This window comes from Prunus persica, chromosome G8 (genome assembly GCF_000346465.2).
Source record: "Prunus persica cultivar Lovell chromosome G8, Prunus_persica_NCBIv2, whole genome shotgun sequence".
Lineage (NCBI taxonomy): Eukaryota > Viridiplantae > Streptophyta > Magnoliopsida > Rosales > Rosaceae > Prunus > Prunus persica.
In genome coordinates, this window is record NC_034016.1 from 804,551 (window position 1) to 819,517 (window position 14,967).

At 35.8% G+C, this 14,967-nt stretch overlaps 1 protein-coding gene across 2 annotated transcripts; it reads left to right on the forward strand.

The window, feature by feature from the left end:
• LOC18767028 (disease resistance protein RPM1) lies at positions 8,811-12,537 on the forward strand. 2 transcript variants are annotated; one of them, XM_007201441.2, is made up of 3 exons: positions 8,811-8,941; positions 9,159-11,937; positions 12,153-12,537. In XM_007201441.2, exon 2 carries the CDS (start codon positions 9,182-9,184, stop codon positions 11,933-11,935), a length of 2,754 nt encoding a protein of 917 aa, XP_007201503.1. In that variant the 5' UTR covers positions 8,811-8,941; positions 9,159-9,181; the 3' UTR covers positions 11,936-11,937; positions 12,153-12,537. The 2 variants fall into 2 exon arrangements, with proteins under 2 accessions (XP_007201503.1, XP_020425359.1); XM_020569770.1 differs by having other exon boundaries at positions 8,922-8,941; positions 9,155-11,937.

A 14,967-nucleotide genomic window follows, 5' to 3' on the forward strand; every position in this document is an offset into this window, starting at 1 on the left:
ATAACAAACCACGTCGGGGTTAAGAAATTGAAGATGTTGTAAATTATAATAGACGACTTACATATTAAAATGACGTCGTTTAAAGTAGAAACCATGTCGGATATTTTACTGCACGACGTAACATATGTATTCCACGACTCAACCACCGTCGTTAAAAATTAATACCCTAAACCCTTAAAACTAAATTATATAATTTAAAATTTTAAGTTTATAAAAGGGTTTATGGTTTTACAGCCTAATATATACCCTATACTACCCAAAAATTATACTTTAAAAATAAACCCCAATAAATAACAACTCTAATCTCTAAACCCTAGACTCTAAACCCTAAACCATAAAACTAGAAGTGATTTTATGACTCATCAAAACAATTTTTTTTTGGATGGTCATTTTAAATTTTTGTTATTCAAAATGAATTTTTTCAAGGTTTAGGGGGAAGAAAATATATCAATGACTTCATAGGAGTTGACTTTGCATTTTTCTGATTTATTTTAAATTTATTTTGAATATTTTGATATAAAAATAATAAAATATTCTTATCACAAGAACAAACCACGTCGGTGTTAATAAATTGTAGACGTTGTAAATTGTAATAGACGACTAAGTTGTTAAAATGACGTCGTTTAAATGAGAAACCATGGCGGATATTTGACTATCCGACGTAAAATATATATTCCACGACTTAACCGCTGTCGTTACAAAGTACTACCCTGAACCCTTAAGAAATTGAAAACGTTGTAAACCATAAACGACTCAATTGTTCAAAGAACGTCGTCTAAATATCCTTTTACGTCGGATTTGTTTAAAACGAAACAACAAAAAACGATGGTTTTTGACTTTATTAGGTCGTTTGAAAAGTATTACACGTCGGTTACGCAATTTGTATGTTTGTTTTTTTTTAATTTAAGAAAACCTCAACAAATTTTTACATTATATATTATAGACAAAATTTATACATTATACATAAATATCAAGTGTTCAATAATTCCCAAACAAACTCTGCCCATTCATTCCGGACTTCATCAATTGCTTCTTAGGGGTATGGCGCTTCCTGTTTTCCCTTGGCATACTGCATAAACAATGACTATTAGGGTTTATAAATAAAAAGAAATTCAATCACAGACGACCATATTTTTCATAACCGACGTAGTATATCTATTCAACGACGGTAATTTTACATGACCGTCGTTGATAATACAAAAAACGACGTAAAATGTATGAAGGTAATTTCTTCTTACCTTCTTCTCAAACGCCAAGGAAGGATCCATGATGATGTCCCTCATGAAGCGCATCACATAATACCCGCATTCGACACTGCTGGGTTGCTTTGGTGTGCCTGACAGAGTTTTCCAAATTACTGCTTTACGGCCTGCTCTGGCTATGTGAGAATTATATATTTTTATAGCACTGTTCACGATGTTTTTGCCCTCTTCATCGACCACACGATTTCCGGGCAGAGGATCCAGAAAATAGACGGTTTCCCTCTTTGCTCTCACAATCAGCAAGATCCAATGACGGCTGCACAAAATTAATATAAAAACGACGGTTATTTACAAAAACGACGTATTATAATATTTCACACGACGAAATAAAGTAGCAATCGACGACATTATATATTTATCACGACGATAAATAACTACCGACGTGGTTAGTAGTTTCAAACGACTCAATAAAATAAAACACCGACGTGGTTAGTTTATAAGCTGTCATTTATTGAAAATCATAAAAACAAAATCCTGTAAAGGAGACTAACCCTGGATTGTAAGGCATCATGAAAATCTGTTCACCATCAGTCTTCTAAAGTCGAGTTGCTACCAATCGTGATCTGTCAGCTATTGTCCCAGAGTTGGCACTAACTGTAGCAGGGTCGATAAAGCCAACCATGCTGCACATATTTGCTTGTTTCAAAAGATCATGTAAGTACCTAAATATATAAAATAATATAAACAAGTCAGCACAAAAAAACACACGACGGTTATGTATAACAAAACGACGTATTATAAAATTTCACACGACGTACTGAAATAGACAACGACGTTATAATATATTTATCACGACGGTACATACTAACGACGTGGTTAGTTAGTTAAGACGACGCAATAAATAAACCAACGACGTATTATTTTAGAATGACAAACCTCATATATACAGCAACCACAGTAGCTCCTATTTCTTCCATGCTTGCAAATTGTGTAATATCTTCAGGCAGGATGAAGGTATCGCGTTCTAGACCAAACACCTCCTTATCAATTGTAAAGTTCAGGGTCTTATCCTGAGGCACGAGTGTCGTTTCCACATAACGACAAAGGGATTTTAAAGAATATGGCACCTCCATATTTGAATAATCAACAACTTTAATAACCTGTTTAAAGAAATAAAAAAAATGACGTGGTAATTCAATAAAAACGACGGTTTAAGGAATAAAACGTCGTCTGAAAAGAATTTAAACGACGGTGAAAAAACCATCGTGGTGAATAATTTATTACGTCTTAGAAAAAAATTCCGCCGTCTAAGTTGTAAACAAACGACGGTTTAAAGAAAAATATCGACGTCTGAAATTTTGAAAAACAAATAAAAAAGGCAAAGTTATGTGAACATACCTGGTCGTCATGCTTTTCTTCATATTCTTTCTCCTTTTCATCTTGTTTTTCTTCTTTCTTCTCTTCATCTTTTTTTTCTTCTTCCTTCTCTTCATCTTTTTTTTCTTCATTCTTCTCTTCATCTTGATTTCCTTCATTTTTCTGTTTTAAGTAATAAAGAATGTAGAGATAGTAAAAAAATTAAATTCAAACGTCGTGGTAAGACAAAACACAAGACAGTATGTAAGAATTATGGACGTCTTAAATTATTAAACGATGGTAGATAGTAAAAATAACGACGTTTAATGGCGTGTAAAACAAGTAAACTAAATACGACGTGGTATTGAAATACAAACGACGGTTTATTTTTAAAATCGTCGTGGGATGTATTTCAAACGACGGTTTTATTAATAATAACGACGTCTAATAGTTTTTAAAAAAACAGAGAATTCAAAGTTCAGATATGTTACCTTTTCTTCCTGATGTTTCCCATTTTTGGCAGTATCATCCTCAAAATGTAGGGATCTCACATCACCTCCAGAGCAGCTTGCTTTGTCAGACATTGGATTTTTGGGACTTTGGCTAATTCTTGGTTTAAGCATGCTTGGATCAAAATTGGGAATTAATTGGGAAAGCTGACTCAGGAAATGCTCCCTCTCAGCCTCTACCAATTGTTTGGTTCTAGCCTCCATCCTTAAAGCCTCTTCCCTTGCCTTAGCTTCCATCTTTTTATTCTCTTCTTGAAGGAGAACTCTTAAACTGTCCTTTAAACGGTCGTCAAAGCTCATCCTCTGTGGTTTGGGTAAATTGAAATATTGCCTTGGGGAAATCCCAGCACCTACACCTCTCACTCTGCCTGGATGATCGGGGCCCAAAGCCATGGTCAGCACATCATTGCTGCCAGATACACTGACTTTGCCTTCCGAGACTTGTTTTTACAATTCATCCTAAAACAAAGATATATAAAAAAGTAAGAACAAAAAACACACGGCCGTTATTTATATACAAACGACGTATTATATAATTTCACACGACGCAATAACATATAAATCGACGTTATTATAATTTATCACGACGGTAGTTATACCGACGTGGTTAGTTTTTTAAAACGACGAAATGAATAAACCACCAACGTCTTATGCTTTATTTACAGATAACAGAGGGATGATTCAATATTCACACCTTTAACGACCTTGTTTAAAACATTTCGACGTAGTAATTTAATACAAACGACGCAAAAATGAACCACCGACATCTTATGCTATAATTACAGAAAACAGAGTAGTGATTCCTGATTTAGACCTTTAACGACGTTTGTAAAAAATTTCGACGTGGTAATATCATTCACACGACGCAAAATATAACATAAGACGTAATAAGAATTATTCACAGTTTAATAAAAATTTAAAACAGAGTGAGTAGGCTTACAATTAATTTTGCTTTCTCTGCCACCCTTGGATTCGGGATGTTACCATGTTTGTCCTGTCTAGCTCTCTTCCATAAGGTAGATCGATCAATTTCTACCCCAGGCATGGTTTCCTCCAATTGATCCTCCAAACCAGCATATCCTTTTCGAGACAATCGATGATTGTACTCAAGTTTCTCCCTAATCTGTGCATGTTGAGAATGCACAGACTCAAAATCTTTGGATAACCTTAAAGCTACAAAGGCATCCCATTGTGTTTTCTCTATGAATTTATATGTTTCAGGGGGTTGGCTTAATCTCTCTCTGTCATTGGTGTATGGAAGGATATAATGCCTCGTTAGTGTAGACTTGAAATCCTTCCATTTCTTGGCAGCAGAAGCTAACACAGAGTTCTTGCCCCCTTGACCTACCACAAAAGCAATGTCAACTGCTTCCCAAATCTGCTCCTTTATATCCTTGGGGATTTGAGCCCATTTCATGTCCACAAGTGGAACTCTGGAGCGTGCCAACACACCAATGTAGGACTGCATCTCACTATGTGCTTGGCCAATTCCTTTCCCCCTTTTATTGTACTCAACAATTGACCTGAGTTTCTGAAGTTTTCTCTTCACAACACGAGGCATTGTGCTTATACCTCGACCAGACTTTGAATCATCAGAGATTGTTGTCGTGCTGGTTGGTTCTGTCTCAGCAGATGATGAGGCAAACTTCATCTTCTTCGAAGACTTCATCTTCTTCGAAGACTTCTCTTGAGGAGTTACCATTCCAAGCTCCTTACCTCCATTTTTCTTGGAGCCAGAGTCCTTACTTTGGTCTTGAGAAACCATTTTTACAGACAAAACTGCAAGTGAAAATATTTCAGGAAAAGATTAAGAACACAAACGACGGTTATTAATAAAATACGACGTATGATATGATTTTAAACGACGCAATGAAATAATCTCAGACGTAATAAATGTTTACAACCAAGGTAATTAAACAACGACGAAATAATATAAAATAAGACGTAATAATAACTTATTACGTCTATATTTACCGGACGACGTGATAATTAACTATAAATGACGAAATATTTATATAACATCGTGGTATTGATGTTCACACGACGTCAATAGTAATATACCGTCGTCTATATAAGGATCCAAAACCCTTCTTTCTTTCTCTGTGAATGTTTGATTGCAGATTTGATTTTTCTGAACCATGGTTTTTGTTTTCTAATTTGATAAAATACAAGGCCAAGAAAGAAAGTTTTGGAATCTTATATAGACGACGGTATTTTAATATGACGTCGTGGTATTAACATTCACACGACGTAAAACAATAAGATACTGTCGTCTATATTAGATACCAACCCTACTTTCTTTTTCTTTATATTTTATCAAATTAGGGAAAAACAAAAACCATTGTTCAGAGAAATCAAACCTGCAATTAAACAAGCAAATAAAAAAAAGACTATAATTTTAAAAACAATTTTGTCAATTTTCAGACGACGCTAGAACGACTGACGAACCGTCGTGGTCTACATATTTAACCACGTAAATAAGAAGCTACCGTCGTCTTATTTAGTTGAGGTAGTTGTCTTCAAAGTTGGAAACTTTCCCTCTTTGTCTGTATATTTTATCAAACTTGGAAAGAAGTAAAATGATTTTGGCCAGAAAAAAGGTAAAAAGATTTTTCAAACAAAAAACGTATGAGCATGCAAAACAGCAACCAAAATAGTGAAAATGAAAGCTTACCTTTTGCGTGCAATGAAAGCAAGAGGAAGACGATGTTTAAGTTCAGAGACGACGAAGAAGACGAGAGGAAGACGATGAGATACTATGACAGTGCTCTGATAAGGAAAAAAGACAAAAAGTTTTCTTTGGGAGATTGAAATTTTTAATCGGGTTTGGAAACAGTGCATGTGTAAGTCAGGTAGACGAAAAGTTGCTTACATATAAAACCATTTCAAAAAAATAATACGGCGGTTACGTATAACTACGACGTATAAATTACAAAATACGACGGTACATTTAACTTCGGACGTGGTAAATAAATACGACAATAGTGTTGTAGGTACCGTCGTAGTAAACTCAAAAATTAAAGTACATAAGTAATAACTTGCGTCATGGTAGATTATTTAACACGTCGTTTTTATTAATGTACCGACGTGGATTTATGTAATATATGTCGGTCATACCGACGTTGATTTTACAATTTAAACGGCGGTTTTTTTGTAAGGACCGCCGTTGGTTTTAAAAATTTATTCTATAAATTTGTCACTTTCATTCATTTTCGGTTTACATTTAGGGTTCCAAGTTCTTCCTCTCTCAGAGACACTGTCTCTCACATCTCAAAGACAATAATTTGGATGTCTTTCTCAAAGAGAAATTGAGCTTACTCGCATCAAATCTATGTCCACAAGAAGAAGCTTGTCAACTAGCCTTCTCACTTCCTTGATCAAGCCTGATAGGACACTTAGTGCTTCTGAATACTCCTTGCTTTCCATCAAAAGAGATGCAAGCCTGGCCTCCACTCGCTGTCGAAGGAAAGTTCGCTTCTCAGGGAAATCTGAAGATCAGATGTGCCTGATCCTCTGCTTGATTTTCTTGGCTAAGAAGATCCTTCAGATTTGTGATAGCCTCTTCCTTTATCCGTAGAGCTTCAGAAGAAGAAGATGAGTTTCAAGAATGCGATAAAGAATAGAAATGGCTTCAGATGGCCTCTAAAGCATGAGCAATCGAATCAGTAGTTGCTGGGAGATATGATGAAGACATTGTCAATGCTTTGAACTATACAAGTCCTGCAGAAAGATAAAGGACCAAACTGTTAAAGAAACTGAAACAACGGCGGTTTTCTGTTCTACCGTCGTCTTTTCTCGTCGTCTATATTAAGGTAAGATGGCGGTAGATTTATAATTACTGACGTAGATTATTTTGTTAAACGTCGTTAAGTGTAATACAACCGACGTGGATTTTATTTTTAAATTATAAATAGAGTTTTTTTTCCCGAATTCTTTCAGTTTTAGTTTTCAATTACAAAGCGTGATAAATAGATTTTTCTTTCCCGAGGAAATTTAAAATGAGGGAAATTAATATTCTAGAATTTGTAAACTAACACGACGCAATATTACTAACCCGAGGAAATTATAAATAGATTTTCCTTTCCCGAAGAAATTTTAAATTAATTCAGTTTGAAACAACGACGGTTTTTTGTTATGCCGTCGTTTTTAACTAACACGACGCAATATTTGTTTTGCGACGTGGAATCTTTTCATTTAACGTCGTTAGGTTTAATATAACCGACGTGGATTTGAATTTTTAAATTATGAATAGAATTTTTTTTCCCGTGATCTTTCAATTTATTTTTCAATTACAGTGCGTTATAAATAGAGTTTTTTTTCCGGAGGAAATTTAAAATGAAGGAAATTAATGTTCTGGAATATGTAAAGTTTCTTTTTTGGATGACAGATTTAAATAAAATAAGAATATAAAAACAACGACTGTTTTTGTATTACTGTCGTCGTTTTTCGTCGTCTTAAGTAAGACTAAGACGACGTAATATATTTGTTGAGCGACGTTGATTTGTTTTTTAAACGTCGTTAGGTATAATATAACCGTCGTTGAAAATTGTCTCTCTGATTGTAAATTTACAACGACGTTAGGTATAATATTTGTAGATACACAAACGCACACACATCATCAACTTCCAAAAAATTGTCTCTCTGATTGCAAATCTGTGTCATCTGTTAAGATTATGATGTGGAACAGAGTTCCATCTGGTAAGATTTCGTAACCCTTGGGATCTCAGAAAAATCTGATTATGTCGGCGGTTTTCTATATAAACTGTCGTGGTTATTTCAATTCTTGTCATTAAGTAGATCTACCGACGTAGGATAAGAAAATCAAAGAAAAAAATTGTTAACAAAAATTCTTATTAAGACGACAGTTTAAATTAAAGGTACGACGTATAAAATGAATAAATACGACATTAAATTTTATAGTACGATTTAGAGATAACGTCGTAGAACTATACGAGAATGACGTCGATATATTTATATTTTCCGTCGTTGTACATTAATTTAATACGGCGATATTTTGTATTTTAAAGTCGTGGATTTGTTTGTAATTATACGGCGTCTTATACGAAAACCTCGTCGTGTTATTTTATGAGTAAAAACGGCGGCTTTTATTGAAATCGTCGTCTTTACTTTCTACGTCGGTTGATTCATAACTTCTGCCGTTCTTTGTTGGCTTTGATTTTACATTGCGAAAATCTGTTTCAAATAGACGTCGGTTGTTTAATTAGGTACGTCGTTGTTTTTGAACAGCCATTTGAATCTCCATTTTTTAGTTGTCTAAGGTGGTATTACACGACGGTGTTTTTAGAACCGTCGTCTTTTTAAAAACCACGACGGTTTTCACTTAGACCGTCGTTGTTTTCTGGTCGTCTTTTTCACTTTTTGTAATAGTGTTGGCTAATATAGATAGGAAATCAATGAAAAAACAAGTTAACAAGATAATTTTGAACGGAGATACTCTGAAATTATTTGTCTCTCACATAGTCATACTCATACGTGAAGACTTAAGAAGGCTTTTCTAGCCCACCTAGTTTGACAAAAGAACAAAAAATAATAATAATGATGAAAGGCTTTCAGGACATCTTTTTGGTCTTGATAACAAGTGCAAATGGAAATAGGTAACCCAATGTATGAAAAGAGAAGAAAGAAACCATTGACTGATGCCCATTTTCTTACCTGTTGTGTCCTTTCATGGTCTAAGTGTTCCCACGTACCTCTCCATTTTCTTTCTTAAACCTTGTCCACTTATCTCACTGGGTTTGCTATTAGAGCTCATTGACAGAGGAGAGAGTCCTGTTCTTCACAGAATTGAAGCAAATCATTGCATTTCTTTTATGAGCTTTCCTATCCCATCAGATCAGACCTATCCAAGACTTGGTATGTTTTTCTTCATCGGTTTAGATTCATGGTCCAAGAATTTTACTCTGTAATTGATAAAGCATGCAATTCAAGTTAAGTTAGGATTTGCATAAAATAAAACTGCTCCATTTTGCACGTGTTGATTGCTTATATATGCACCATTTTCATATTTTGTTTTGATCTTAAAACATATGCATGTATGTGAGAGGAATACTTTGGAAATTCTGTCAGTTAGGGTTGCGTAAGAGGTGAATCCATATGGACTCAGCTCCAACAGCTCTCTTGGTTGGCAAAATTATGGACATTCTCGAGAACGAAGCATACTCCATAGCCGCTATCCGTGATGAAGTTGATGAGATTAAGCAGGAGCTGGTAAGCATGACATCCTTCCTAGAGGATGTTGAGGGCCAGAAAACACAGACAGAAACACAGAAAGCTTGGGTCACAAGTGTCAGAGACTTAACCAGTGATGTTGAAGATATCATCGATGAATTCATGTATCATACGTATGAGCAGCAAAGTAGGGGACGATTTGCAAGGTGGCTCCACAGGACCATCCATATTCCAAAGAATCTCTTCTATCGGCGTAAAATTGCCAACAAGTTACACAAAATCACTAAAATGATCAAGGCCATTCCAGAGAGAAATAAGAGATATGCTCTTGATGATGTAGTAGGAACAAGTTGGGATGATATTAGCAAATGGGTCAAGAACCAAGCAGTGTCTTCTCTCTTTATTAACGAAGATGAACTCGTCGGGATTGATGGAAAGAAGCAAACATTAACTGCATGGCTGCTCCATGAAGAGCAACACCTAACTGTTGTCTCCGTGGTCGGGATGGGAGGATCCGGGAAAACAACTCTAGTTGCCAAGACCTTCACCAACGAAACTATAAACAGACATTTTGATTCTTATGCTTGGATCACTGTCTCCCAAACTTATGTGATTGAAGACTTGTTTCGGAGCTTGATCAAAGAACTCCACCGAACAAGGAAAGAAGATGTCCCTGCAGACCTGATATCCATGAGCTACAGAGACTTGCTACAACTTCTGGTGAACTACCTGGAGTCTAAAAGGTACCTAGTAGTACTGGATGACGTGTGGGATATCAAACTTTGGAGAGAAATAAGGATAGCACTTCCAGATAGACAGCTTGGAAGTCGAATCATGCTTACAACTCGAAAAGAAGACATAGCATCCCATTGTTTTGGAGTTGAAAGCCATGTTCACTGTATGCAACCGCTGGAAAAGAATGATGCTTGGGAGCTTTTCAGCAGGAAATCATTCTCTACCTTTGATGGTAAATGTTGTCCACCAGAGCTTGAAAAATTAGCTTGGGAACTCATGGAAAAGTGTAAAGGCCTACCTCTAGCTATCATAGCTTTAGGTGGTCTTATGTCTTCCAAGAAATCAGCTGCGGAGTGGAGTAAAGTCTACAATGGCTTAAACTGGCATCTAACAAGCCATCATTTGTTAGAGCCTGTGAAGAGCATCTTGTTACTTAGTTTCAATGATTTGCCATATCGCTTGAAGCATTGTTTTCTATATTGTTCCCTTTTTCCAGAAGATTATTTGATTCGAAGGAAAAGGCTCATTAGGTTATGGATAGCTGAAGGATTTGTTGAACATGCTAGAGGGGTCACACCTGAACAAGTTGCAGAGAGCTATCTTATGGAACTCATTTTTCGTAACATGCTACAAGTTGTAGAGAGGAATGAAACCGGTAGGCCAAAATCATGTAAGATGCATGACCTTATGCGAGAGCTTGCTCTGTCAACATCTGAGAAAGAAAAATTTTCTGTTGTATATGATGGGAAAGAAGTACTGGAAGACATTGGAGCCCACCGTTTGTCAATCCAAACAACCCAAGGAGGAATCAAATCTTGCATTGGTATGTCACGCCCTCGTTCTTGTCTTGTATTCGTTACTGGCATATTCTCATTTTCTTTCTCAAAGTCATTGCCTTCTGGATTCAAATTGTTGAGGGTTTTTGATTTGGAGGATGTCCAAATTGATAAGCTGCCACATAATTTAGTGTACTTATTCAACTTAAGATACTTAAGTTTGAAGGGAACTCAAATTAAGGAGCTTCCAAAAGCCATAGGACTGCTCCGCAACCTTCTGACATTGAACATCCTCAATACTAAGATCGAGGTACTTCCCAGAGGAATTTCCAAGTTGCTAAACCTGCGCCTTCTAATTATGCACCGTCGTACTGGAGAGTATATGGCCTTCAAAACTGCCCATGGGACAAGAGTGCCATTTAATATTAGTAAGCTGAAGAAATTGGAAGTTTTGTCATGTGTTGAATCAGAAGGAAACATTATAAGGCTCATTGGGAATATGACTCAACTTACAAGGATTGGCATTACGAATGTAAAAGAGAGAGACGCAATGGACCTATGTGATTCAATTCAAAAGTTGAAGCTACTTCAGTGCTTGGCTTTAAGGGTAAGTGGTGAGGAGGAGTTTCTTGACGTCAATGCATTATCTTCACCTCCTCCACACCTTCGAAAACTTATTTTTGGCAGCAAGCTGCAAAAGGTACCACCTTGGTTCTCTTCGCTCCAGAACCTTACATATCTGTATCTTCATTGGACGAGACTTGACGAGGATTTACTACCTCATATTGAAGCATTGCCATGTCTGGGAAGGCTTTTACTTGTCAATGCCTATGTTGGTAATGAGTTGTGTTTCAACAGAGGCTTTCCAAAGCTTACTATTCTGGAGTTGTTTAATTTCCCCTTATTGAATAAGATAACTATAGCAGAAGGGGTGATGAGGAATCTCCGGTTATTAACACTTGCTAGATGTATGGAGTTAAAGGCATTGCCACAGGGTTTTGAATACCTTAGTAAGCTAGAAACACTTGAATTGTTGTCTGTTTCAATGCAACTTATAGAGTCCATACAAGAAGGAGGGGTGGATCATCCAACGGTAAAACACATCACCGTCATTACAAATTATTCTTTGAAATGCTTGATAAGAGCTCATCATAGTTCATCCACATGAAGGTACGTTAATTTTTTCCTTGCTAGAAGGTATGTAATTTGAACTGTTCTAATAGAAATTGTTCCAAATTATTCCAAATTAACATTTTGGTAAAGCCATATAATTTGTTCATGGACCAAATACTAAATCCTTAATAGTTAGTTTCTTTAGCATAATATAAGCATTGAAATTTCATCCGATTTCCATCCTGGTTTCATAATGCTCTTTTTTTCTGCAGAATCTAGGCTGAGAGGTGAAGATTCAATCCTGTTTGCGCCAGGAAGAACCCTTTCTGTTGTGAAGCTGCAAACACTAAATCTTATTTTCTTTTGTTAATGCTTGAATCAAGTAATACCAAGACTCTCTGCTCATAGATTGCATTTTCAGTACTGTCTGTTTGTATGTCTTGTAATATTGTTGGAGATTGACTCACTTTAGTAGCAATTGATAACAGATTTGAGCCATGCATTCTTTTTTGTTTCTTTTGTGTTTCAATTGGTGAAAGATATGCTACTACTTCTGCTCAGGCCTGCATAATTTTTTCACAACACTAGCCTAGAAATTCGTTTCTAGCTTTGAAGCTGTAAATATTTAGCCACCCCATCCCCAGAAATTTCAATTCATTTACTGTTATTTTTAATTTGGCACCTCAAAACCAACCAAGTAAAGAATTCATATGTGTTAGTTTTATTCCCAAGTTGAGTAACTGAAATTTATATATACAAGAAAATGTTTAACTCATAAAGATGTTTTTACCAAGAAATTGAAGGAAGCAATATGTTAGTTTGAGTAAGTCATTTTGAGAGGAAATTAGATACAGATTACACAAGTCGTAACGAGGAAGAAGTACAAAGATGAACATTATTTAAGAGAGATACATAGGCATTATCCTACTGTCCCGAAATTATGATTGCTAATTCATCCTGTCCAAAAATTAATCTACTCTGTGATCTTTACAACATACTGTACTGCAGACTAAGTCAAAAGAAATCTACAAAAATATAATTTTGTTCATAAGCACCTCATCAGACCAGCATATCTCAATTTGATAACTGATTTCAAAGCGGCGTATGGTTCCCTCTGATTGGTGCAGCATTGCGGATTGCGTTTCTGGCAGTTACCTAGAGATAGAATTGAAACTAAAGTTCTTCATAGCACTGTGGCTAGACTTTTCCATCTGATGAGGGGAGTTTTCTATGAGCTTCCAAGGCCTTGGAGGAAGATTTAGTGGCCGAATTCGTGCCTTTGGAGGGAGATGAGGAAGGAGTTGGTAGCTTCTTGGGCAGCATCTGTTGCCAACAGTCCTTAGGCAACCTTGATGCTTCTGAGAGAACAATGAAAGCAACAAGAGTGAAGAGCAAGCACTTGTGCCTCCAAGAACCTGACATGTTGAATAATACACTGGGAATTGACAGGCACTGTGCTACTTTAACATCCTAAGATGGCAGCTTTAGAGCATTGGTGGCAGCAGACAGGTTGAGTAATGTATGGAGACTGCCAACTTGATTGTTTGAGGAAAGTATGCCAATGGCAGACAATAGGGTATTTGATAATTCTAAACCTCTTTAAGCAGCTCATGTTGTTGCTCCCATTGTGTACTAGAAGCAGAATCTCTTTGAGTGAGAAAGTGAGGAATTTGAGGGTTCTTAAAAAAAAAACATTCTTATTGGACCCCTCATTTTGGTTGGATATAAAATTAATTCTTCTATGTCTGGTAACAAATCCTTATTGTCAGAGTTGTTCAAAGTGGTATAATTGGTAATGTCACTTGGACAATTTGTGACCTAACCAGAACAAGATCTTCACCCAACTTACTTTGCTGAATTTATGTGGATGCATACATTGTCATGATGTATGATGCATTACGCATTGGTTTGGGTACATAAATCCGGTTTATCTTACTGATAATTTCTTTGTTAATTTTAAACAAATTAAATTCATTAATTTCTTTGTTGTCAAGCAAGCAATGACAGTTAGACCTTCATCAAACTAATTAAACTCAATGAGGTATGCATCATTCATGGAAATATAGGTAATTTATTGAAGCCATTTAAGCCTATGGTTGAGAACCCCAACCTACAATTATAGCATTATTGTTCATACTAAATTTCAATCATGCAAACATGAGGGAGAGAGTTTCCTTTTCATTTTCTCAGATTACTCACAGCCAAACAAACAAGCCTAGCTAATATAAAGTTGATGAGTAAATTTTTTAAAGAGTTCAAAAGAAGCATCTTGATACTTTTGTATGCTATTTTGCCAACAAAGAAATTAGTTTTACAACAAAAAGGTAATGGCTATCAATGGTGTAGTGAGATATTAGTATATTTTTATGAAAAGGGTTGTGATTAGAGCAGCACAATTTCCTAGTTAATGGTGCACCTTAGTTGAAAAGTGAAGTTCAGTCAGACAAGCAAGCAACGGAAAACATTAATCAAACCACTCATACTTAAGTCAAAAGGTATAGTCCAGGCTTCCTCTAAAATTTAATATTTGAAGGGCTTGTAATTCAAGTGTTTAAAAGCATTTATTTGTACATCTTAGGTTTTAGGGTCGATTTCTCCTCTCTTATTATCGCTTTGTATTAAAAATAAAAAAAATTAATTGAAATCAATCACTATTTAAAACAAGAACTTCTAAGGCTGCTCACACTTCCAATTTGTCATTATAAAATTTATATATATATTTTTTTAAAAGTATGAATCACTTGCAAAATGAGCGTAGAATGACAACTGAGAGTATGAATTACGATTTTTTTTTTCTTTTTAAAATGCTAAGAAATTTGTAGGCAGTCAGTCATATAGGTTGATGCCATTGCAGAGAAGCAGTCCCTATATAAAATAAATTTGCAGCGCATGTGTGTGTGAGAATTATAAAATCGTAAAAGTTAGAAGAATGTCGGGTGAAAGATAATGTTTTAATCTATGCATGCAGGCTCATTCGAGACAAGAGGAGTTGGAAGGAGATGGACACTGTACTCTATCTCAAAGTGGTAGGGTCCATTCTCACTCAAACTACTGCACATGTCTTACTGTTCACTAATTTAATTTGGT

Excerpts from the sequence above, each read along its gene's own strand:
- LOC18767028 (XM_007201441.2), top strand. The coding sequence starts at position 9,182 with ATGGACTCAGCTCCAACAGCTCTCTTGGTTGGCAAAATTATGGACATT.